The sequence below is a fragment of the Hyperoodon ampullatus genome, assembly GCF_949752795.1.
Source record: "Hyperoodon ampullatus genome assembly, chromosome: 16".
Classification (NCBI taxonomy): Eukaryota; Metazoa; Chordata; class Mammalia; order Artiodactyla; family Ziphiidae; genus Hyperoodon; species Hyperoodon ampullatus.
Window position 1 is genome coordinate 12,082,524 of NC_136929.1, and position 24,713 is coordinate 12,107,236.

A 24,713-nucleotide genomic window follows, 5' to 3' on the forward strand; every position below is an offset into this window, starting at 1 on the left:
TGAATTGCTCTAAGATGTTTAAATTGGTTTGAAGTCATGCTTAGTGACTTTCCATGTCTCAGCATTGTCATCGTTCCTCAGAAAGGAAGAAAATCTAAATTATATTTAGAAAAAGACAACTAAGAACAAAAATTGAGAGCCTGTGTGAAACCATCCATTTCAATTTTTTTCCATGCATTTAACCATTACACAGTTACACAATGTGACCCTTCATTTCTGTTTGTAAACATGTTTGGAAAATAGCTCATTAAAAAAAAAGAACATGGAAGTTAGTGTTTAAAAATATTACATATTTTGAAATTTCCTTCCTGGCCGTCTTAACCATTTATGTATTCTGCAAGGAACTCAGTGCCAGTTTCCCTGTAACACTCTTTCCTGGCCGGGGGCCTTCTTCTTTGATCAGGATGTGCTCATGGAGCTCCTGGAACAGTGTGCAGACGGACTCTGGAAGGCCGAGCGCTACGAGCTGATCGCCGACATTTATAAGCTCATCATCCCCATCTACGAGAAGCGGAGGGATTTTGAGGTACCTGAGTGGTTTGTTTTCTCCCGTTTGAGAGGACAGTTGAGTGACACACATCCCCAGACGTTCTTATATGCAGAAAGCGCAAGCAGGCCATTTGAGCAATGGCCTCTGACCCGCCACGTGACACTGGCGGGTCGCCATCCTCAGAGCCATCAGGTGTCACACCTCTACCCAGACCTCAAATCTCAAACGACAGGGGTTGGGAATTCTGGCACTCCACCTTCGTGGGAAAACAGTGACCCTTTCTTTCATCCTTCCTGGGCTGGGGAGGCCATCCAGTTTCTCTCAGCTAAGGAATGGAGTAGGAAGAGCAAAGACTGCAGACATCATCAGAGGACTGAATGGGCTCACCGCACTGGAAGTCCAGTGGGTCTTCAGTATGCAGGATGGCCCTGCGGGTAGAAAACAAAGCAGTTGGATAATAATCACTACCGGCTGTGCTGTCAAAATTCATTCTTGATTTTTTTTTGAAACTCAAGTCCAACGAATTTTCACCTATATAGTATCATTTCATTGTTATTTTAAAATAATTCTACTAGTTGCAAGTGGGAAGAAATGGGTTTTGTTCTGCTTTCCAGAGGCTGGCCCATCTGTATGACACACTGCACCGAGCCTACAGCAAGGTGACCGAGGTCATGCATTCAGGCCGAAGGCTTCTGGGGACGTACTTCCGAGTAGCCTTCTTCGGACAGGTGAGCCTCCTCTCTGTTCTCTAGGCCGTCCCAAGTCCTTTTTTTCTTGTTTAAACTCTATATACAAAGTGGTATTTTGTAAATTTTCTGTTTTTTAGAAATGCTAATTTGATGAATTTGTCATGTTTAGTATGGTTCTTATCTTCCTCAGTAGTAAACTTTCTGCCTTTTTTTCTTTCTTCCTGTCTTTTCTTTATTACTTTCTTAAGGCAGCGGTAAGTCTTAGCGGCATCTTTGGTACTTCAGTGTGGTTTGCAAGTTTCCTTTTCAAGTCTGTATGTATATCTGTCCAGTCATTACAAACTCCAAAACAAAATTAACATTTTATTCCATTTACAGAAATAAATCACCTGTTCCCTTACACGTCTATACTGCATGTTTTAAACCAAAATTAAGACTTTCTGGCTTCCTTTGTCCCTGTGCTTCTCTATCTTTTATAATACAATATCTCTGCAGGTAGATTTACCATTGTAATATTTCAGAAACCCTTTAGAAAAGGGGTCATTTAAATTTAACTGAAAGTTTAACCTCCAAGTCTCTAACATGATTAAATAGTATAAATTACAATCCATTTATTCAGAGTGTGTGGTTTTCTATGAGCATTATATAACCTTCAATTTATCCTGTTATTTATTGTCTTTTATAACTTTATAGCAATACCAGTTTACAGACAGTGAAACAGATGTGGAGGTAATTACAGTAAATGCATAAAAAACAAGTAATGTAGTGAAATTACTGCATCTAAACTCCTAGTTTGATGTGGGTGTTTTTTGTTTCATGTTAGCCTGCATTTTTTTCTTTTATATACTGTGTTTTTTGTACCATTTTCTCTCTTTCATTTTAGATGAGAAATTTTTTTTTAAATTTATTTCAAATATTAACCCCAATCTGGGCTTTTTAGTTTTCAACCTTTTTCACTTCCCGTGCAATGCAATACTTAGCCTTCTTGTATCGAGACATGATTGGTGCTAAAACAGATGATGACTGGTGATAATGAAAATATTTCCTGATCTTATACTACAGCCCTTTAATATTTGTCTCATCAGGAAGACAAAATAGAATTTACACCAACCTCACATAACTTTTGCCAGACCAGAATGCTTCCTTTTATGCCGTAAAATCCCAAGTAAACGGCAGAGATCAGGAGAAGGGAGGTGTGTGCGTTTCTGAGGCCTGCGGATAGCAGGCTGCTGAGTCATGTCTTAGTGAGTTCTGCTCCTTGGGAATGTGAAACAGGCTTGAATCCCACGATTAGACTTCACCGAGGGAACACAGTCTTGAATCCCCAATCTTTCATTTCCCTCAACACTTAACGACAGCATTCTTGGATGAGTTTGCAATTTTGTGTTTCGCCTTTACCTTGCACCCAGACCTCACATTATTATCATTTTCCTTCCTATTCGGAAAGCCTGATTTTGTTTTTAGAATCATTCCCTTTTTTGTTGTTGTTAACTCCTGTAACAAAAGAATCCTTCCTGGGTGGTAAGCCTTGGGCTTATATTTGGGGATAGCTCTAATTGTGCTTTATGTCACAGGGATTCTTTGAAGATGAAGATGGAAAGGAGTATATCTACAAGGAACCCAAACTCACGCCTCTGTCAGAAATTTCTCAGAGACTCCTTAAACTTTACTCAGATAAATTTGGTTCTGAAAACGTCAAAATGATACAAGATTCTGGCAAGGTATGACTATGCTTGGAAACGTATTATAGCAATATAATATTGTTTTTTTATGTATGATTGATCATATATTATATATTTATAAATGTGGTAGAAAAAAGGAAGACCCAGGAAAAAGTCAGGAATGGTTGGCCTTGAGTGGCAGGTGTATTTTTTTTTCTTAATACCTTTCTGTGTGTCCCAGGTGTCTTTCATTAAGCAAACCTTTATTTCATAATTTTAAAGATATTTTTTAAAATATTATAAAAAGATATTTTACAAAATAATTATCATCTGAAAGGATATACTGTTTTTAGTCCAACTATTTAGAAACTCTGTAAGAGTAGGGTCCTAGGTTCTGTTTGTCACTGTAGTTTTTCCTTGCACTTAGCACAGTGCCTGGCATGTTACTTGACACTCTGACTGATTGTTTGATATATGGACAGATGGATGGGCAGACAGAGAGACCAAGGAATGAACTAGTTAGCCAGCGCATTTGTAGGAATGAGATCTACTTTCTACTTAGAGAGGCTGTCCTCTGCTGTATTGCTCTCATGAAAACCCTTTCCGAACGTACACGTTTTTCCTATATGTTTCTGCGTTCCACTGTCTTCAGGACATCTCCCGAGAGATGGGATCCCTTTGCTTCCAGAAGCTCAGGCCAAGATAGAACTTCTGTTCTTTGCATTAAAAATGCTTCTCCTGCTCAGTTTCCAGCAGCAATAAGCTCTACCTCTTTCTCAGTTCATCCTTTTGGAGGATGCTTCGTTCATGTTTTTTGGCCTGAGCCCTGCTTTGGAGCCCCCAGTGTCTGGAATCTGTTTCCTTGGGGCCCTTCACTGTCTCCAGAGAAGACTCTTCCAGTCTCCTGCCCAGGTGGTAGGGAAGGGACAAGGGAGGGGGTAATTCTGAATTCTGGAGGCAGAGGATGAGCAAGGGCGAAGGTCCCACATCTGACTTGCAGTCTTTCACCTGCCTCCCTGCATCCTGCTCTGTTCCTTGCCCCTGCTTTCTGCTGAGACTGGTGAACCCACTTAGACTCTTTCCAGACTGGTTTCTCCAAGGAACAGCCTCTTCTCTCTTGTGGGGCTGGGACTAGGGAAGGGAGCCCGGGGTTCTGCCACCTCACATAGACTTTGGGCCACTTGCCACCCCACACGTCTCCTGGTCACCGAAATCCTGGTCCTGGTCCTCTACAGATGCCAGTCTATTCAGGCTGCCATAACAGATACCATAGACTGGGTGGCTTATAAACAACAGAAATTTATTTCTCACAGTTTTGGAGGCCGGGAAGTCCAAGGTCAAGGCACCGGCAGATTCAGTGTCAGGTGAGGTTCTTCTAACTGCTTCACAGACTGCTGTCTTACTGCCGTGTCCTCACATGGAGGAAGGGGTGAAGGAGCTCTGTGGGGTCCCTCTTATAAGGGCACTAATCCCATTCATGAGGGCTCCACCCTCCTGACCTAATCACCTGCTGCCTCCTAATACCATCACATTGAAGGTTAAGATTTCTGCATGAGAATTTTGGGGGAACGCGGACATTAAGTCTATCACAACAGGCTTTGGTGGGGTGATCTGACTCCCCTGTTGTTGCCCCTCTCCATGGGAACTTGGATTAGAACTTTCTCTCCCAAGTCAGGAAGTACATCTCCATGCACCTGCCTTCCAGATACTCATTAAACTCATCCACTGCTGTCTGTCCTCTCTTCTTGGTCCTTGCTGGTTAATTCTATACTGTCATTTTAATAGAGTTGCACAAAGGAAAAGGGACAGACGTACACTGTTGGTCCCTTTTTAGCTAGAAACCTCAACACAACCTTATGAAGACCTACTTCCTTTCTAGACCAAATCACTCAGGTCCAACTTGCCTTTTTCTCTGAAACCAAGACCTTTGTCTGGGTCAGGTTGTGGCTTTAACCTTAACCACCTTCTGTCAAGGTTCTCACGCATTGGTTCTTCTTGCCCTTTTGACATGTGGTCCTTGATGCAGCTGCCGAAAGACGTCCGAGACCTTCTTCTCTTCCTCAAACGCCAGTCCTTTATTCCTTCTGCTGATGCACACATACAAGTTTGAAAGTGAAAACTAGGGAAACACCACGGAAAAATAGGCAAGAATGGTCATTTCCTCTGCTTTCAAATTGTTTCTGCTAAAGAAAGTTAAGTCTAAGAGGTTTGAATACAATTATAGTGATTGGCCAGATGGCCCCTTCTAAAAGAAAAATAACTCATGACTATGTATTTTCTGAACTTCTAGAGTTTAAGGCACTTGCACATCTGTTTTTCATGTTTCTTCACACACGTCTCTGTTAAGAGAACAGGGGTGCATGATCATTTGGGACCAGTAAACCCATCTTGATCTCAGCTGTTTGCCCTCATTCCAGGATCGTCTCCAAATTCTCTGTATGGTCATTTCTTTCATGTCCCCTTTTATTGCTCTAGAAGCTTAAAAGCAATATGTGCAAAGTTGATTTGTCTCCCTAATAAATTAACTTTTGTTTTTGTATGGAAAGTGCCTATGTTTCATTTTCTAGCATGTCACAGAAGTTAGAGCACCACGAGGTCTAGCCGTGTAGTTTTAAAAGCATTCATGTGCCGAGTCTGTCAGGAACTAAATTTATAATCTGAGCAGTCTTAGATTAGTCTGTACCTGTATTAAATTAATTCATCTACATCTGTTTATATTTAATCTATCTACAGATTAATTATGATTTGGGGGCCTAGGCTTTAAACATTATTAGTAAAGTAAACATGTTTGTCTCTGAGCCAAATATGTAAAAATGCGGCTTAGAAAATAATCAGAGGAATCCAGACGGGGAGTCATTCCACACAAAAACTAGCATGATGTCTTCAAAAAAGTCAATGTCATGGAAAAAAAATAGTCTAGATTAAACAGGACTAAGGAGACAAAACTAGATGTAAAATGCAATCATTGATTAGATTCTGGTTCAAACACAAATAGCCATAAATAATATTCTGGGACATTTGAGAAATTCATCTCAACTTGGTATATTTGGCACTATTAGGAAATTGGTGTTAATTTTGTTACATATGATGATGTATTGTGGTTATGGAGGAGAATATCCTCATGTTTAGGAGATGCTGGCTCAAGTGTCATGATGTGAACCACTTACTTTGAAACGCTTCAGCTAAAAAAAAAGTCTACATATACGTGTGTGTGTGTGAATAGACACAAATATAGCAAAGTATTAGCAATTGTTCTCAGTGGTGGGTATGTGGGTGTTCGTTGTACTATTTTTTTTCAAACTTTTCTGAAATTTCCCCAAACGTTTACTAATACGAAGTGGAAAACCACAGCTTCGGCATGCTTTGGAGGAGTCCTTTCAACAGCAATGGCAATATTCCATTTCCTTTTTGCATTTAAAGGTTAACCCGAAGGATCTGGATTCCAAGTATGCGTATATCCAGGTGACTCATGTGATCCCATTCTTTGATGAGAAGGAATTGCAAGAAAGAAAAACGGAGTTTGAAAGATCTCACAACATTCGCCGCTTCATGTTTGAGATGCCCTTCACCCAGGCTGGGAAGAGGCAGGGAGGCGTCGAAGAGCAGTGCAAGCGGCGCACCATACTGACCGGTACAGTCTTCCTGGCCCCTTTCTTTAAGAGTCACACCCAGACATCAGGCCAGATGTCAAGTTAAAGAGCCCTCCAGAAGGGATCCAGAAGAATCACACCCAGACATCAGGCCAGATGTCAAGATAAAGAGCCCTCCAGAAGGGATCCAGAAGCGTCTAGAATTGGAAGGGCCCTTCGAGCTTAGTTAACTTTCCTTACATATCCATTTCAGCTTAACGTGGATCTAATGCTTGCTTTCGAATACTCATGACATTTTTCTATTTACCTGTTTGTATTTTAGTCGTCCACCAGACCAGAAGTTCATATCCAATGTCAGGTAACTTACCCTTTTTAGAATCTGGTGAAAACAGCTCAGAATGCTTTTGCACACAATTTCAAGGGATTTGCAGACTCTCTAGACCCGTGGCCCCCCACCCAGGTCAAGAACCCCTGCACACAGTGCTGCATCTGTGTCATGGGAAGAGACCTCTTACACACCAGCATGAGCCTGCTCAGAGATTCTAGGTGGGGTGAATAAATGGGACGTGAGGCTGGACCGCACCCACCTAGTCTCTGAGTGGCTGGCCACCTTCAGCTTGGGCACCTCCAGTACCAGGAAGCTCACTGCATTCACAGGCTGCCCATTCAGCTGTGCCAGAGTTTTAATGGATCCTTTGGCACTGCTTAGCCATTGATCACCCACCCCCAGAACTATGCTGTGCATTATCTCCCTGTTCCTGACAAGTGTATAGAGTCATCTTGGGAGTGATTTCTACCTTCTTTAGGGGAGCTTGACTCCATCGCTCTTAGGGTTAGGGTCAACAAATGACAGGTAACCTGAAATAAAACGCTTTCTTGACTTAAAAAAAAATTGGTGAGGAGGCTATTGAGAATGCCAGTTTTGCCTGTATCTGCTATTGAAGCACATTTTTCACTTAAGTCGAACCTGGAAAGCACCCGCTGCTTGTCCAGCAGTCGATGCTGTCAGGTGTTCCTCCTGGGCGGGAACAGGGATCATTGTAATAGTGAAAGGAGCGCTGTGAGGGTGGCGTGTTTCAGGTGAGGCTCCACCCTCGCCAGTGGACAGTACACTTTAAGTGGGTGAATTGTGTGGTGTGTGATTTATGTCTCAGTAAAGCTGTTACCAAGGAAAGAATATGGTTCATTATGAAATAGCTCAGAACAGCATATTGCACAGGATTTTTCACCGTTCTTATGAGGGAACTGAGATAAAAATTAAAACACAAAAAGAACCCCCAAAACCCTACATTCTTAAAGAAGGAGTCTCTGCTCCTGCTTTTAGAATAATAAGATAACATGTAAGGCACAAACAATATTGGCCTCTAAAACGTTAGCCCCTCCCCATAGGTAAATGAATTGTTTTTCTAATGGACACAGCAGCAAATTCTTACTAAGCAAAATAACTGCATTTCTAGGTGGAGTCATTTGATGAGAATTACCAGCTTACCACGTTTATCTCTACAGCTGTGATGACCTCAAATCAGTGCTTATCAAAGGTTGTTCCTGGAAACATCAGCAGCATCAGCATCACCTGGGAACTTGTTAGAAATGCAGACTCTTGGGCTCCACCCAGACCTTCTGAATCGAGGACTCTTGGGGTGGGGCCCAGAAGGTTGTGTTTAACCAAGCCTTCCAGGTGATTCTGATGCCACTCAAGTTTGAGAACTGCTGATTTAAATAAACCTAGCTCACTGATGAGTCAAGGTCAGGATTTTTTATTATGATCATTCTGCTCAGGTAGCATACTGATTCATAAACAGTTACCATGAGGCGCTTTCCTGGCCAGTTTCCCGTTTTGTCACAGAAATATTTTAGATTAGATAACGGGCTAGAGCAAAGCTCTGTACCTGCCAGAGCAGAGGGGACAAAGAGTAACCCCACTGCAGAGAGAGGCAAAGTAGACACAGGGGCTGTTGGCTTGGGAAATAACCACCTTGAGAAGGTGTGGGCAGTGCAGAGCCTGGGCCTGGGTCCTGTAGACCCAGTCACATCCTCACTGTGTGACCTTGGGCAGGTCACTTAACCTCTCTGCACCTTAGTTTTTCATCTGTAAAAAGAGATTTGTACTATCCATCTGGTGTCAAAGAATTTTGTAAATTATGCCCAGGTGGGGAAAGAATGTACTTCATTTTGCTACATCTCACCCACCATTGAGCTCCTTGCCTTTTGAGGTTGCTGAGGAGTGAAAGGAGATTATAACACAACATAGCACCAAAAGGGGGTGCAGTTTTTGCCCTGAAAGATTCTCAGAATTTCCGGAGGATAATTACTGGGTGGTGTACAGATTTAGAGAAGGGGTTATAAAAATGCTATTAAGAGCCTATAAACTACATCAACCTTCAGTTAAAGACACACAGACCAGGATATTCTGAAGACTTTGAATTTGAGAGTTTTCCCTTGTGTTATTAATCCCTTAGGTTCTTCTTCCACTGCATTGCTTCAGAGCTGACCTTTGGCCTTCTAAGTTGTCGGGGAACCCCTGCCCTCCCTGCCTGCTGAACCCAGACTGGCTCACTTTCCTGAATGGTTTAGTCAGTTAGCTGCAGTTATGGAATCATTTGAAAAACCCAGTGATTGCCCTCCAGGCCCCCTTGGTGTAAATTTCTGCGCCTGCCTCCCTACGTGATCCCCTCTGTTCCTGATTTCGTGGAGCTCATTCCATGGAGTTTCTTCCCGGTCACTGTTCCAAAGTCTTCCAAATCATGTCCAGACTCCTACTCAGGTTGGAAGTATCCTCCTGCCCCTCACCCTTTGTTCAGTCCAGTCAGCCCGTACACCCACCCGCGCTTCTCCGCCGTCTCTTGCTCGTCCTCCTGCCTGAAGGGCTGCAGATCCCTGGTGTGGGACATTGATTAGTAGCACGGTGGCTCACTCAGTCCACCACCTAATTTTCTACCTTCCAGGCCAGTTTGCTCTTTCATTTAGCCATTTGGGCAGTAACACATTCTTCAGTTCAGCTAAATTCATTGAGCACAGGCAGTGTTCCAACTTGGCATATCAACAAAACAAAGCTCTCTGGCTTGTGCAGCTTGGACTCTAGCAGGAGGAGGCAGATGATAAACAGTAAATATAATGCGTAAATGGTTCTGTGTTGGAAGGTAATACATGTTCTGGACAAAAGCAAAGGGGGTTGGGATTGTGGGGTTGGGGGCAGGGGGGCTGCAGTTTAATGGCGTGGCCAGGGTAGGTTTCACTGACAGTCCAGACTTGAAGGAGTTGAGGGAGTGGGCCCTGCACACGTCTGGAGGGAGAAGGCGCCGTCAGGGCAGAGGCCAGTGGCAGGGGTCCCTGTGCCTGGCACATTTAGGGCACGACCGGCAGGCAGGCGTGGCTGGAGCTGAGTGAGCCCCAGTGAGAGGAGAGATGAGGCCAGCAAGGAAGGCAGGGGCCGGGGCAGTCCCAGATTGTGTGGACCGGGGAGGCTCACGCACAGACCAGAGTTTCCTGTATCATTACACCCCTCCTTTGCCTCTTTTACTCTCCAGTTAAGCATCGTAAGCAGCAGTGACTCAGGACTTATTTGGCTGAGCGAAATCAGCGTAACGTGGACATCTCACAGACATCGTTGGAGTTGGTTTTTCTCTCTGAAATAATGGCACTACCGCACTGTGGCACTCAAAATCACTGTGATAACGCTAATCACGTGTGTTTGGACATGGCTGTTAGCCTCATGAAACGTGTGTCCTGACAAATGAGGATGCAGTGGCCCTCCCCTCTGTAAAGCGTGTCAGTCTATCACATGCGAGTTCACCCCTGGCCAGAGGACCGTGTTCTGTCTCCCTGGCTGATAAACAGCAGCATCTAGTTCTTGTCACGTATCAAAGGAGCCTTCAGTCCGAAGAGGACGTGTCAATCCCAGGGTTGCCACTTAAAAACTCTGTGTCCACAGGGAACACAGAAGAAATAGTAGACACAGACCCTTGGCCTTAGATTGATAAAACATGTAGCGACTAGAACAGGCCTGTAAGTGTGTGACAAACAAAGTAGCAACACGTTGAATGTCTTTTCCAGTCTTGTTCAGACTCTGGGTAACCCGAGGGAACTCTGTGTTTTGCAGGGAGCTGGGCTTTCTCATTTTGTGATCAGTCCTTTTTGAGTAAACCCTCCCCAGCCACTTAGTAAATAGTAAAGAATCCAAACATAACACTTCCATCTTACTTTAGCTTGTTAAAAAATAAAATAAGCTTTTAAGCATATATCTACCTGTCTATTCATAAATATATATTAAATAAGAATATTATAGATTTTTACATATACCATACAAGCAATAAGGTAGAAATGTAAAACAGTACCGAATTGGAACCAGTTATTTTTCTGTTCTTTTTTTTTTTATAAATTTATTTTATGTATTTATTTTTGGCTGCGTTGGGTCTTTCTTGCGGTATGCAGGCTTCTTCTCATTGTGGTGGCTTCTCTTGTTGTGGAGCATGGGCTCCAGGTGAACGGGCTCAGTAGTTGTGGCTCGCAGGCTCTAGAGCTCAGGCTCAGTAGTTGTGGCGCACGGGCTTAGTTGCTCCGCGGCATATGGGGTCTTCCTGGACCAGGGCTCGAACCCATGTACCCTGCGTTGGTAGGCAGATTCTTAACCACTGTGCCTCCAGGAAAACCTTTCTGTTCTTCTTTAAATGAACTCTTTGGTGTTGATATGTTCAGGTGTCTTATTATAAGAAAGGAAAACAATATCAAGTGGCACCTTTTTTGGTAAAAAAAAAAAAAAAAGTGAGAAAAATTAAATATCTTTATTTAATGTTTTTGAATCATTTAAAAGTTTTAAAATATCTTTATTATGCAACTCAAAGAGTTTGTGAATTTCTGCTTCATAAAATACTTTGCTTGGAAATATATTCTCATGTTATTTTTCATTGATTTCTCTGGCTGTACAAACTTAAGCATGTGATTCAAAGTTGTTCTATGGCTCAAGCATATTTCTATGGAACTGTTTTCTGGACTTAATTTATTATATGATATCTCAGAGCTGTTTATTTAGTCTTTTCTATATTTGCAAAGCCATCTTATACCTACTAGCTCATTCAGCTCTCATAATTTCCAAGGAAGTAGTGCATTTATGGGCAAGAAAATTGAGCAGGGAATGATAAAGTGATTTCTTCAAAGACAAGCTTCTCATATTAAAGTTGACAAGAACCCAACTCTCTTGACGTTATGTGATGCCTGTCATGCACAATGATAAACGAGGACAGTATTCTGGTTCCACGAAATACTGGCATGTGACCTAGGCAAGCTCTGGGTTCCTCATCTGTAGAATGGGAGTAATGATCACTTCTACCTCAGTACTAGTGAAGCACGTGCAAGCTGTGGACTCATTCTAGGCCGTGTTCCTCCACAGCCATACACTGCTTCCCTTACGTGAAGAAGCGGATCCCCGTCATGTACCAGCACCACACGGACCTGAACCCCATCGAGGTGGCCATTGACGAGATGAGTAAGAAGGTGGCTGAGCTCCGGCAGCTGTGCTCCTCGGCCGAAGTGGACATGATCAAACTGCAGCTCAAACTCCAGGGCAGTGTGAGCGTCCAGGTGAGCTGGGCGCCGGACCAAGCAAACCACAGGGCAACAGAGAACAGATCCTTAGACCTTGGGAAATTTTAGGTCGTTCACACCAGCAAGGTGCAGTGTAGATCCCTGGCTTTATCAGGTGATCCCCGTTACCTCCCTTCAATATTTGTGCAGTTTCTCCTGACACCAGAGGGGCAGTAGCCTTGGGGCTACAAGAGTGTCATTCTCACCAAGTTGTCTGCCAGGAGTAGGAGATGGCTCTCCATACAACCTGGTTTTTCAGTAATTTGAGGAATTCTGGGTGCCTAATTGGAAGCATAAAGACTCTTTTAAATATAAAGAAGTGTGGATAGCTATAGGTTTTCTTATAAAACTATTGTTTTCTGGTTTCTATGAAAATTGCACCTGGAAAAGTACATTAAGTTTCACTCTCTTAATGGTATCTTTTATTAACAAAATTATTCATTTTAATAGAGCCCAGCTAATCAATTTTTCCTTTATTTGTGTGTCCTCTTTAAGAAATCTGTGTCAGAGACATTCTATGTATTCTTTGTTTATATTCCTGTGTAGGTGTGCAATCAATCTGAATTGGTTTTTGTATGTGGTAGCATATAGAGGTCAAGACATTTTTTTTCCTATAGCTGTTCAAGTGATGTGTACCATTTATGGACAAAGTCATCCTGAATCTAGGTGCTGATTACACAGATATGTTCAGTTTGTGAAAATTTATCAAGCTAAGCACTTATGATATATGCACCTTTATGTTTGTATAGTGCACTTCAACCATAGGGGTTTTTTTTTTCAGGTATTTTACGTATATGATTTCCTAAGAAATTACTAGATGTTAAATCACTCCCTCCAGGGACCAGCATGCCTCTTGCTTTATTGATGTTTTTAAATGTGTATAAATAATTCTAGCATCTGCTTTATGTGTATGTATATATTCCCATATCCAATTATTTTCTCATTCTGGAAGGGTGTGTTTATGAAAGTTACCTATAGATTGTAATACAATGGTTTCATTTCCTGAAGTTAGTTTTTGTCAACTTTTTATCAGATCCATGCTGAGCTGTTACCTAACATTTTTCTAAATGTCATTCACTGCAAAAGTTTTCACAGATGTTTTCAGCCTCTTCCCTTATGGCCCAAAAGACTAATGTGCCAAAATAATTTATCAAGCGAATATGATAAATATTCCAGCCACATGATTGATTAGATAATGGGCCAGAGGCCAAAATTTTCTGCAGCTTAAAACAAAACCTGGCCTGGGAACATCCAGCCTCTATCTAAGGCCAGTGGAAGGGTGTGTGTGCCAGTAAGGGATGGGGCTGGACGGGTCTAGCCTTCTAAAGGGCAAAATGTGCCCTGCCATTTGATAGTGACCTTGAGGGTTTTTTTTTTTTTAATACAGCAGGTTCTTACTAGTTATCTATTTTATGCATATTAGTGTATACATGTCAATCCCAATCTCCCAGTTCATCCCACCACCACCACCACCCACCCCACTTTCCCCACTTGGTGTCCGTACGTTTGTTCTCTACATCTGTGTCTCTATTTCTGCCCTGCAAACCGGTTCATCTGTACCATTTTTCTAGATTCCACATATAGGTGTTAATATACGATATTTGTTTTTCTCTTTCTGACTTACTTCACTCCACATGACAGTCTCTAGGAGTGACCTTAGAGTTTTATAAATGCCCGATCATCTTTAAAAGCAAAGAATTCCATGATGAAATGAGGAGATTAAGTTTATACACACGCACCCTCCAGGGTAACAACAAAGCTGGAGTCAGGGGAAATGAACTTGATTGTTTTATTTGTGTGTTTCTTTAATTCTTCCACCAAGAGCCTCTGGGGTTGCTGTTGTACAGGACAGAGCCATCAGGTGGCTCCGTGATTCTGCACTCTACTCCAAGATCTTGTCATGCTGGACTTTATGAAGTCTCATCAGCTTCCCTTCTGCATCTTCTTAAAACTGAGCATACGTATCGTTTTGGATAATCCTTCATTTGGGCCGCCTTTAGGTTGTTAACATAGCTCTCCACACATATCCAGTAATCATATCCAGTCACCACCAAGGGTTCGCTAGTTGTCCCTGTCTCAGAGGGCCCCACCTCTAATGTCTGTGCTCCCCATCTCCTCACCTCTGGTGTGAATTCTCTTGGCTCAGTTACTATGCAAGTCCTGTACACTGTGGACCAGGACCACGGCCCATCCCCTTCACCCACAGCCACAGACGAGACAGACGGCCCTCCCTACTTACCTTCCAAGTCCACCAGACCTCCCAGGAAAAATCATGCGCTAATCACATGGTCAGGACCTTCCCCAAGATGTCTCAGGTGCCTGGAACTGTCTCCTTCCCATCCAGTGTGTCTAACCTTCTTTCTCTCAACACTCCCACGTTTCCTGACTTACCCAACCTCAGCGAACTCTTCTTGGTGAATTAAAGGAGACATGCAGGGCTCTGGTTCACTCATCCTGTTGCTAAATGCCCCAAATCTTTGTCTTTCCAGCCCACCTGAATGGTTAGTTCATTTGAGGATAGCAGATCAGCTTGCCCATGGCTAGCTACACAATTCCATGAGGTGAACAGTTGGTTTTTTAAAGCTGGCTCATATGCTTAATTTTTCAGTTTTCATTGCACTCACCAGATTGACCTCTTAGTTTAGTGTCATGTAGCACAAATACCAGTTGGAAGACTTGGGCTCTGATCTCAGGTGTTTTGCTTATTGGCTATTCGACCTTGAACGGGTCCTTAAGTTTTCCAAGCACTGGTTCTTCCTACATAAAATGAACCATCATCACAAGTGCCCTAAGGATGGCTGAGATGATAAAATCAAATCGCTTATAACATCATGAGCTTTATTCATGGTTTCCTCTTTGGGGTCCTAAGTCCTGGAGGGCAGAGGTCATGACTAACTCACTCAAGCAGCATTTTTAGCAAATGCCAACTGAAACTAAATTAATGATAATTGGTATTTTCTTCATAATGTAATTTAAAATCTTTGTTCTTTATCTAGGTCAATGCTGGTCCACTAGCATATGCCCGAGCTTTCTTAGATGACACAAACACAAAAAGATATCCTGACAATAAAGTGAAGTTGCTTAAAGAAGTTTTCAGGTAAAGCACACGGGAAATGTCTCTTTTTCTTCAAGCATTGATCATTTCTGTGCTCACTCAAGAAAGAGATCCTACCAGTTCGACTCATCCTTTGTTCTGTACATGCCTTGATTTCCCTCTCCCACACCATTCCAGGCAATTTGTGGAAGCTTGCGGTCAAGCCTTAGCGGTAAATGAACGGCTGATCAAAGAGGACCAGTTAGAGTATCAGGAGGAAATGAAGGCCAACTACAGGGAAATGACAAAAGAGCTTTCTGAAATCATGCATGAGCAGGTAGGTGCCACTCTGGAGTGCTTCTCATTTTTAGGGAGCACACATCAGTTGGCGTCTCAAGTGCCCCCAATGATGGCCTAAACCCTCTGACATCCTTCCAGAATTTTGCTCTCTGAAGGATAGTGTAGCATGCTGCACTGCTGCTACTACCTAACCGTGGGTACTTGGGGAGCCGCTAACATTGTGCTCACCCGTCATTGTCTAATATGACCAGAGGAGACCAGCACCGTCCTCCTGTTTATCACTTAATCTAGCTCAAAACACCTCACATTAAAAAAAATACCAGTACCGTTCCTGGAAGTTTCTTTATTCACCCAATCCTTTGGAAGAACAGGTTTTACCAGCCTGGTTTAAGGAATTCTCTGTTGTAGTAAGTGTCTTTCACCATTTAAAAAGATAAGGTCGTTCAGTTTTTTACTGTTTACAGCTGACCTGGGTGCCCTCGTGGGTTCCTCAAGGCTACTTCTTTATTCCTTGTCATTGTGGGCAGCTTTCCTGATTCCACTGCTACTATCGTCTTCCTGTATGAATTCCTTTTGGTAGGATTACATATGTGGGCTCAGTGGTCATCAGGGGGGACAGCTGCCCAGGGAACTGAGTGAATCTCAAAGGCCATCTCCTGTTGCTTCTCCATCAGCCACGGCGACTTCTTCTGAGTCACGGACTCAGTCTTTATGATTAGTGTTGGCACCTTGATAGCACATGACTGCTTCTGTCTCCTCCCTACGGTACTGTCTTTCATTCTCGCAAGATGGAAGCCAAGGCCATTTGTGTCAGTTAACATACCATGTGATGATTTAGTGAGAAGGATTCTGTTGTAGGAAACTAACTTAAATGTCTATGCTTAAACTTGCTTTTTTTTCTCCTCCATGCTCACACGTTCAGATGGGATGGTAATGTCATTTTTTAATTTTATTTCTCTGGATCTTGATAACTGGCTCACATAAAGTTATTACTGAGTTTGGGCAACTGCAGACATTGACATAATGACCATGCACGTGCAAAAAGGAGCCCTCTCCTGGGCATTTAGAAAAGTAGGCAAACAAAATTGAATAAACATGTGAATCATTAAGCAGAAAGAGAGGGTCTCATGGGAACAAGTTTTTGGAGAAAGCTCAAGGTCTTTTCCATGGGCCCTCCAGACAGGATGGAGAGCTTGATCAGTGGGTGCCAGCATTTAGCACTAGAAAAGATGAAAGTAGGAAGAAAATTGGCTGAGAGTACTAAAATAAACTCCCAGATTGTATGGACACAATGCCATGCTGTGCTCTAAACTACACCTTGAACTTTCCATTATCTCAACAACTATGAAGATTAAACTTTGAACCCTTGAGCAAAAAGAGTCATGACCTGGAGTAGACTTGCTTTTGGATTTTCCAGGGGCATCGGTGTGTATGTTCTTCTCGGTTTCCACCTGGCAATAGCTCAAGTCTTGCACTTAGAATTCTTCCCTGCATTACTGAGTGTGAAAGAGACTTGATCAGGGTCAGCGAGGCAGCCACTCTCTTGCTCCCAGGATAGAAATCTGTAAGACCCTAAGAGAAGGAGCTGGTAGAGAGCACCGATGCTCCAGATTCAATTAAAAAAGACTTTTCCAGGGGACAAGGCCAGGTCGTGTCCCCATCAAGTATGTGTAGGATAGGCCTCAAGGTGCCTTATAACCTGGTGAGGTTAGAAGACTCTCTACTCACTAACCTGGAAAGGAAACAAAGCGTGTTGTTCTTGACTTTCTCCTTAAAATCCTGATCTGAAAAACGTCATTTATGAGGTGAGCTAACACGCTCCCTCTGCAAACCGCGAAAGCCAAGCTCTCTGAGGGCACCACCACTCACAGTAACAGTGGCCACTGGATGATAAATGTGAGAAGTGTCATTTGGAGCAGTTTACGCTTGGGTAACCTTGTGTTTCTGTGCCTTGAGATTTGCCCCCTGGAGGAGAAGACCAGCCTTTTGCCGAATTCCCTTCACATCTTCAACGCCATCAGTGGGACTCCAACAAGCACGCTGGTTCATGGCATGACCAGCTCGTCCTCCGTGGTGTGACTTCATCTCGTGGACCGCGTGTGGGGACTTGCTTTGTCATTTGCAAACTCAGGATGATCTCCAAAGCTACTCACTGGGCACGTGCAAGACCCGGGGAGGCGGAGCCCAAGGAGCAGTTGAGGGGAACGCGCGAGAAGGGAAAGAAAGAGCCACATTATTTCATAGCAGATGTTCTGCAGGGTCGTAGGAGGGCACACATATTTTTTTAAACCTTGCTGGCAATAGTCAACATTTTCATTATGTCTTAACAGAGGTATGTGGCGGACACTCTTAAGCTGGAGTTAAATTTTATTCTTCCTTACAGAGTAGTATTAAAAATAAACGGCCTGGAGAAAACAAGTATTCTGGAATGTACATAGCACTGAAATCGAGGCTGGGGTAACCTTTTGCCTCTAGGCTAAGCTGGAAAATCTTGAAAATATTTTTTTTTTCCTGTGGCACATTCAGGTTGAATACAAGAACTATTTTTGTGACTAGTTTTTGATGACCTAAGGGAACCAACCATTGTAATTTTTGTACCAGTGAACCCGGAGGTTTAGTGCTTTTATACTCATTTACTTGCATTTAAAAAATATGAAAGCTTAAGAAACTATGTGAGCTTAAGACTAGTCAAGCAGTTTAGAACCAAAGGCCTGTATTAATAAACATAACTATGCTAAACATTTAAAGTAATACAGTATACTGTTATGTACATAGAGTTTGTTAATACGGTCTTGGCATTGTGTACATACACGTATGACATTTCTACATTTTTAATACATCAGCTTCCGCATAAAGTTTAATTGTGACAGATTTGTGGTGTTCTTAGTATATGCAACACACTTGACTTTACTGTTTTATTCTTGTACATAAAAAAAGTGCAATATGGAGATGTATACAGTCTTTGCTATGTTAGGTTTATAAACTGTTTTAAAAATTTCATCCTTTTGCCAAAATGGTGGAGTATGTCATTGGTAAATCATAAATCCTGTGGTGAATAGTGGTGTAATGTAAAGCTTTCACCATGTTATATTTTCTTTTCAGACATTAATTTAGTAATTTTATATTTGGGAAAAATAAAGGTTTTTAATTTTATTTAACTAGAATCTCTGCCCTGCTGTAATTAAACATTCTGTACCACAGCTGTATTAAAAATAACATTGCTGATTTTCCGGTAGTGAGTATTGGGTATTTATTGTCTGACAGTCCTAAGAGGGGCAGGATATTGAAATATTTGGGGGTGAAATAATGTGGTAAAAGAAATTTGCTTTAAAATACCTAAGGGGGAAAAAAGAGGGTAGGTAGATGACAAATGTTGGTAATTGTGGAAGCTGAGGCTGGGTACGTGGGAATCATTATACCCGTTTCTCTGCCTTTGTGCAAAGTTTCCATGGTACAGATTTCAAGAGGCAGGGCTAGGGGCCAGATCTTCCAGGGGATGTGGATAAGTGCTTTGTTACACTGCAGTCTGGCTCTGAATTCTACTGGTTGTTCCCAAGTATACATAGACAAGTTAATACTTCTGTCTTTTCCTCTTCAACTCTACCAAGGTCTCCATCTTTGTCATCTCCCTGCTTGCTTTGAAGGGGAGTACTCTGGGATAAGGTGGTCATTTATCCCAGCAATGCATCAGTGGCCAGGTGTGCCCACACTGCCTGTGCCCTACCTCATCAGAAACGCTGAAGCCGAGTCAAGTGATGCCTCAGACTGCAGGTGCTGGTCCTGCCTGTGGTGTGCCCAGGGACCCAGCAGAGGAGCCACTCAGCCCCAGAGTTCCAGAGATGGAAGAAAGAGGAGTCTTTCACAAGAAATAAAATAGCTGGTTCTCCTACTTGAAGGGTTTTGGAGGCTGTCTTTTTTCATAACCAGTTGAGGAAGGAAATCATGATGCTGTGTACATCCTGAGCACCCAGATGCCAAGGATCTTATGGTGTCTTTGGAACTTCTCTATCAGTGGGCAAGGCTGTATTTTACAGATGGCGACGAGGTCATGAAGAAGAGATGTGAGCAGTTACGACAACTCACCAGGCTGCAGCCCATTCATTAGTGGATCCAGACTTAGGGCTTGAGAAGATTCTCTGCGTTTGCCTTGCGTCTCTGACATGTCAGCCCCGTGTAATAAACCTTGAGTCTCCCTAACACCAGCAGGGATAGGTGTAAGTGTTTGTCTCCCTTGTCGCCGAGCTGGATTTCCTGGTCACAAATGCCTCATTTAGAAGCCATAAAATGCAAGTCATCGTGCAGTAAGATGAATACATCTAGAAAGAGCTAATTTGCTACCTTGTGGTTAAACTTGGAAAGTAGTTTGTACAGATTTCATGTCAGATAAGACTCAGCTTGGAAGGTGACCAACCCTCCCTAATTACAACAGTGGAGAAAGGAACCATCTCTAAGATGAAGACATCTGTTGACCCTGCACTGAAACACATTCACATCAGTTAAAAACCTCATTTAGTTTATGCATAAAATTTTAATTTTGGTATAAAGTTATACATTAAAGTAGCAGTTTATTGGGGAATATTGTGTTTTTTAACATTAAGAAATCTTTATTGCTAATTTTCAATAAATTTTTTAATGTTTTCCATAGATCTTATTTATTCTTTTTTTTTATTGAGGTAAAATATACATAACATGAAATTTACCATTTTAACCATTTTTAAGTGTACAGTTCAGTGGCATTAAGTACATTCTTATTGTTGTGCAACCATCACCACCATTTATCTACAGAAGTTTTTCATGTTCCGAAACAAAAACTCTGTACTCATTAAACAAGAACTCCCTATTCCCCCTTTGGGAAAATTCTTTGAAGTAACTTTGGAATTAAAACACTATTCAGGACTTTATCAGGGATATTGCCACCTGGGAACTAACTAACTCTAGGTAGTATACATAAATAAAGTCAGCCCCTTGCATGGAGAAAGCTGTTGAGAGTAGGAATGTGAAATTAAAAGGTGACTTATGTAATAATCATTGGGATTTACATAACCATATGTCAGAGTTACTCAGTGTAGAAACTCTGTTCAAAAACATTTTGATTTCCAGCAACAGGGGATTGTTTGCATAAACTATTGTACATCTACACAGTGACTCCACTGTGTAGCTATAAAAAGGGATTAATATCTCTGTTTACTGCTTTGGAGTGATCTTCAAGATACCATATGTACAAAACACAAGACAGAGAAAAGTGCAAATAGTGTGCTACCCATTATTTAAGAAAGGAGGGATAAGTAAGCAGAGATAATTGTTTTTTTTAGATGGAAGGGAAAAATCAAAAAAGAAAAGTTTTAAGTTATTACCTATATGGGGAGAGAGGGAATAATACATAGGGGACAGAGTTAGAAGATTAACCTGTTCAAATATAATTTGATTCATTGATTTGGCTCTAGAACCATGTGAATATTTACAAAATTATTAAAATAAATTTTTGATTCCTAAGAATTGAAAGCAAAATGAAATAAGTCAACATAACCACATATACAGTTTGATGACACAAATACATAGGAATTATTTCAAATGACTTTAAAATACAGGAATTTCACTGTGCATCTCTAGTGACATATACCCTAAGGACAAAAATAGTAGCAACAAATAAATAAATGATTGGTTAATAAACAAAAAACATTTTCAATAATTGTTTTGTGGAAGTGGTGTTTTGTTTTTGTGAGGTTATATTGTCATTCTGAGACTTGTGTTTTTACTGTTGGAGAAAGTAAATGAGTGATTATGTGGATATCATTAGGAACCAAGTGTTTGGCATGGGAGAAAAAGAAGTTACATCTATAAGACAAAAATAGGTTAAATTAAAACCCTTTAGTTCTGAATTTGATATGGAGATATGAATTTGAACCCATCATATATTTATCTTAAATACACACTTATTTCCTCACTTGGTTAACTGAAAAGACTTAAAAACAATGACCAAGCCAGCAGCTAATGAGCACCTCTAAGTGCCCAAATTGTGGTCTCTAAATACCTTTCTGACCAAAACTATCCAGGCTCCATGGAGAATGGCTGATTCTAGATTTAGGGCAGAAAATGTCCAAGGTGAGTCTGGAGCGTCTTCTCATACCTGACTTCCATGGGACTGGCAAAGACACCACAGACCCTGTCAAAAGAATTTCAAGAAGCTCCTTCTAGGCAGATAGGGGACGAACATAAACAAGAATAATAATAGCAGTGGGTTAAAATTATATAATTAAGTTCATGATGATACTAGAAAAATAAAGACTAGCAACTATTGAAGGAACTAATATTACCAAGAAAGACGAAGAGGTGATACATGCCTCATGATAGAAGTACACACCACCATCTATGACGGAGTCTTGCCAAAAACTGTAGCCTGAATCTGATCAAGTCTGTAAATCTAACCACCAATTCCCTGGGAAATACAGGACACAGAGGAACATGTTAAATGACACCACGGGGAATGCAATCAGCAAAATCCAGTTCTGTGGGAAGCTCTGTAGAACAAACGATCTTATTTCTTCAGTAAATTTCAAGAAAAAAGAGATGGAGAGGGCACTTATATGTTAAAAGAAATTCAAGGTTCTCTTGATACGGTATATCTACTACGTAAACTAGATAAACTTTTCCCTATCCCTTCCACTAAATACAACTAAAAACCCTGGACATTATACATTAAAAAACAAAACATAAGAAGACTCCGGGGCTTCCCTGGTGGCGCAGTGGTTGGGAGTCCGCCTGCCAATGCAGGGGACACAGGTTCGTGCCCCGGTCCGGGAAGATCCCACATGCCTCAAAGCGGCTGGGCCTGTGAGCCATGGCCGCTGAGCCTGCGCATCCGGAGCCTGTGCTCCGCAACGTGAGAGGCCACAACAGTGAGAGGCCCACATACCGCAAAAAAAAAAAAAAAAAAAAAAAAAAAGACTCTGAAAGGTAAAGTGAAGGAAGCAGACCAGCCAGCAACATTGGGACCCAAAGAATGATAACAGTGGTAAGCCCCCCAGTTTTTTGTTTTTTTTTTTAATTTTGTTCAAGGCTTTTTTTTTTCTTTTTTTTAATATGTTTATTTATTTATTTAGGCCGCGTTGGATCTTTGTTTGCTGCACGTGGGCTTTCTCTAGTTGCGGCGAGCAGGGGCTACTCTTTGTTGCAGTGCGCAGGCTTCTCATTGCTGTGGCTTCTCTTGTTGTGGAGCACGGGCTCTAGGCACGCAGGCTTCAGTAGTTGTGGCACACGGGCTCAGTAGTTGTGGCTCGTGGGCTCTAGAGTGCAGGCTCAGTAGTTGTGGCACATGGGCTTAGTTGCTCTGCGGCATGTGGGATCCTCTCAGACCAGGGCTCAAACCCGTGTCCCCTGCATTGACAGGCGGATTCTTAACCACTGCACCACCAGGGAAGTCCCTCAGTTTTCTTTATGCCTCTTATATCCCATACTTGGAGCTGAAGAATTCAGCAACACGGAAATACCTACAGGCACAGACAAAAGAAGATCAACACCACTTCACGCTCATTATTATAGCTATTATCCAAAAAAAAAAAAAAGTTTTGATAAGGATGTGAAGAAATTGAGACACCTGTGCATTGCTGGTAGGAATGTAAAATTGTACAGCTCTTGTGGAAGTTGGTATGATGGTCCCTCAAAAATTAAATATAAAATTACCGTATGATCCAGCAATTCTACTTTGGAGGATATGCCCAAAAGAATTGAAAGTAGGTACTTGAACAGATATTTGTACACCTATGTTCATAGCATAGCATTTGTACACCTATGTTCACAATAACCAAATGATGGAAGCAACCCAGGTGTCCACTGATGAATGGATGGGTAAACAATGTGGTAAACAATGCAACAGTATATTATGCTGCTTTAAAAGGAAGAAGATTCTAACACGTGCTACGACATGGATGAACCTTGAAGACATGCTCAGTGAAACAAGCTAGTCACAAAAGGACAAATCTCGCATGGTTCCACTTATATGAGGTCCTAGAGCAGTCAGATTTACACAGACAGAAAGTAGAGGGGTGGTTGCCAGGGCCTGGGGGGTTGGGAAATGGGGAGTTAGTGTTTAATCGGTACAGAGGTTCAGCTGGGTACGATGAAAATGTTGTGGGCTGGATGGTGGTGCTGGTCGCAAAATAGTGTGAATATACTTTGTGCCACAGAACTGTACACCTTAAAACGGTAACTTTTATATGTATTTAACCACCGTTAAAAAAATAAATAAATGAAACAGAAGCTACTCTCTCTACCAGAGGAAAATGAAAAGGGCAGCGTAGCAAGACAGAAAATTTTTAGGCCACGGTGACACTACTCCAGCCAACACCACAGGAAAAGCATCCTAACCCACACCCGCATCAGCAATGGCCAAGTGGGGAGCTAGACTCCCACCCTCTCTAGGCTGGAGCACGGGTCCAGCACACCTGCCAGGATGGGGTCAGAAGGCCCGAAGGGAGCCAGGACTCTCAGCTGCGCTGCCCCTGCGGTGCCCGTGGAGACCCCTGGGGAGCCTGGACTTGACAACAAAAGCATGACCCATAAAAGGACAAATTGATAAATTGAATTTTAAAAGTAAAAGTAAAAACTTTCGCTCTGAGAGGACTCTGTTAAGAGAATGAAACTACAAGCTACAGACTGGGAGAAAATATTTGCAAACCAATATATCTGACAAAGGACTAATATCTAGAATATATAAAGAACACTCAAAACTCACCAGAAAAAAATCAATCCAATTAGAACATGTGCCAAAGACTCGGATAAACATTTCACTGGGGAGGATGGTGACACCACCAAATGCTGGTGAGAGTGTAGAGAAACTGAATCACTTGTAAATTGCTGATGGGAAAGTAAATTGGCCAGTTTGGTGGTTCCTTAAGGAGCCATGCATGTGATTACCGTATGACCCAGGGATTGCACTCTTGGGTATTTGTCCCAGAGAAATGAAAATACTTATTCACACAAAAAACCATTACACAAATGTTTATAGCTGCTTTTTGTATAATAGGTCAACCTAGAAGCTTCTCAACAGACTGCGGTGCACCCAGGCCGTGGATGGTACTCAGCAGTAGAACGGAGTGAACTACAGGTGTGCACAACACCTGTGACTCTCCAGGGAATATGCCGGGCGAAAAGAGCTTATCCCCAAGTTACATACAGTATGATTCCATTCACATAACATTCTTGAAATGACAAAATTACAGTAATGGAGGGCAGTTAAGTGGTTGCGGGGGGGTTAAAGAGGGGGTGAGATGGGAAGGAAGTGGGAGGCTGTGAGAGGGCAGCCTGAGGGATACCCGAGGCTGCATGCTGCCCGCCCTGTCCTGTCTCCTGCCCAGCCAGGTGCTCCTACTG

General features: G+C 42.2%; 1 protein-coding gene across 11 annotated transcripts in view; it reads left to right on the plus strand.

The window, feature by feature from the left end:
* DOCK9 (dedicator of cytokinesis 9) overlaps nucleotides 1–19,541 on the plus strand; it is a gene marked incomplete at both ends in the record, with an annotated part of 281,402 nt that extends 261,861 nt beyond the window's left edge. For 6 of the 11 annotated variants that reach the window (XM_079721649.1, XM_079721647.1, XM_079721652.1 and 3 more), the window contains 8 exons: nucleotides 404–526; nucleotides 1,105–1,218; nucleotides 2,754–2,900; nucleotides 6,261–6,471; nucleotides 11,817–12,007; nucleotides 15,007–15,107; nucleotides 15,243–15,381; nucleotides 17,301–17,423. In XM_079721649.1, the coding sequence (XP_079577775.1) occupies nucleotides 404–526; nucleotides 1,105–1,218; nucleotides 2,754–2,900; nucleotides 6,261–6,471; nucleotides 11,817–12,007; nucleotides 15,007–15,107; nucleotides 15,243–15,381; nucleotides 17,301–17,423 (1,149 nt within the window). Of the gene's footprint in view, nucleotides 1–403; nucleotides 527–1,104; nucleotides 1,219–1,872; nucleotides 1,909–2,753; nucleotides 2,901–6,260; nucleotides 6,472–11,816; nucleotides 12,008–15,006; nucleotides 15,108–15,242; nucleotides 15,382–17,300; nucleotides 17,424–18,952 lie in introns of those variants that run through there. The other 5 variants (XM_079721648.1, XM_079721650.1, XM_079721653.1 and 2 more) reach the window with 2 other exon arrangements.
* Between the last annotated feature and the right edge of the window lie 5,172 nt (nucleotides 19,542–24,713).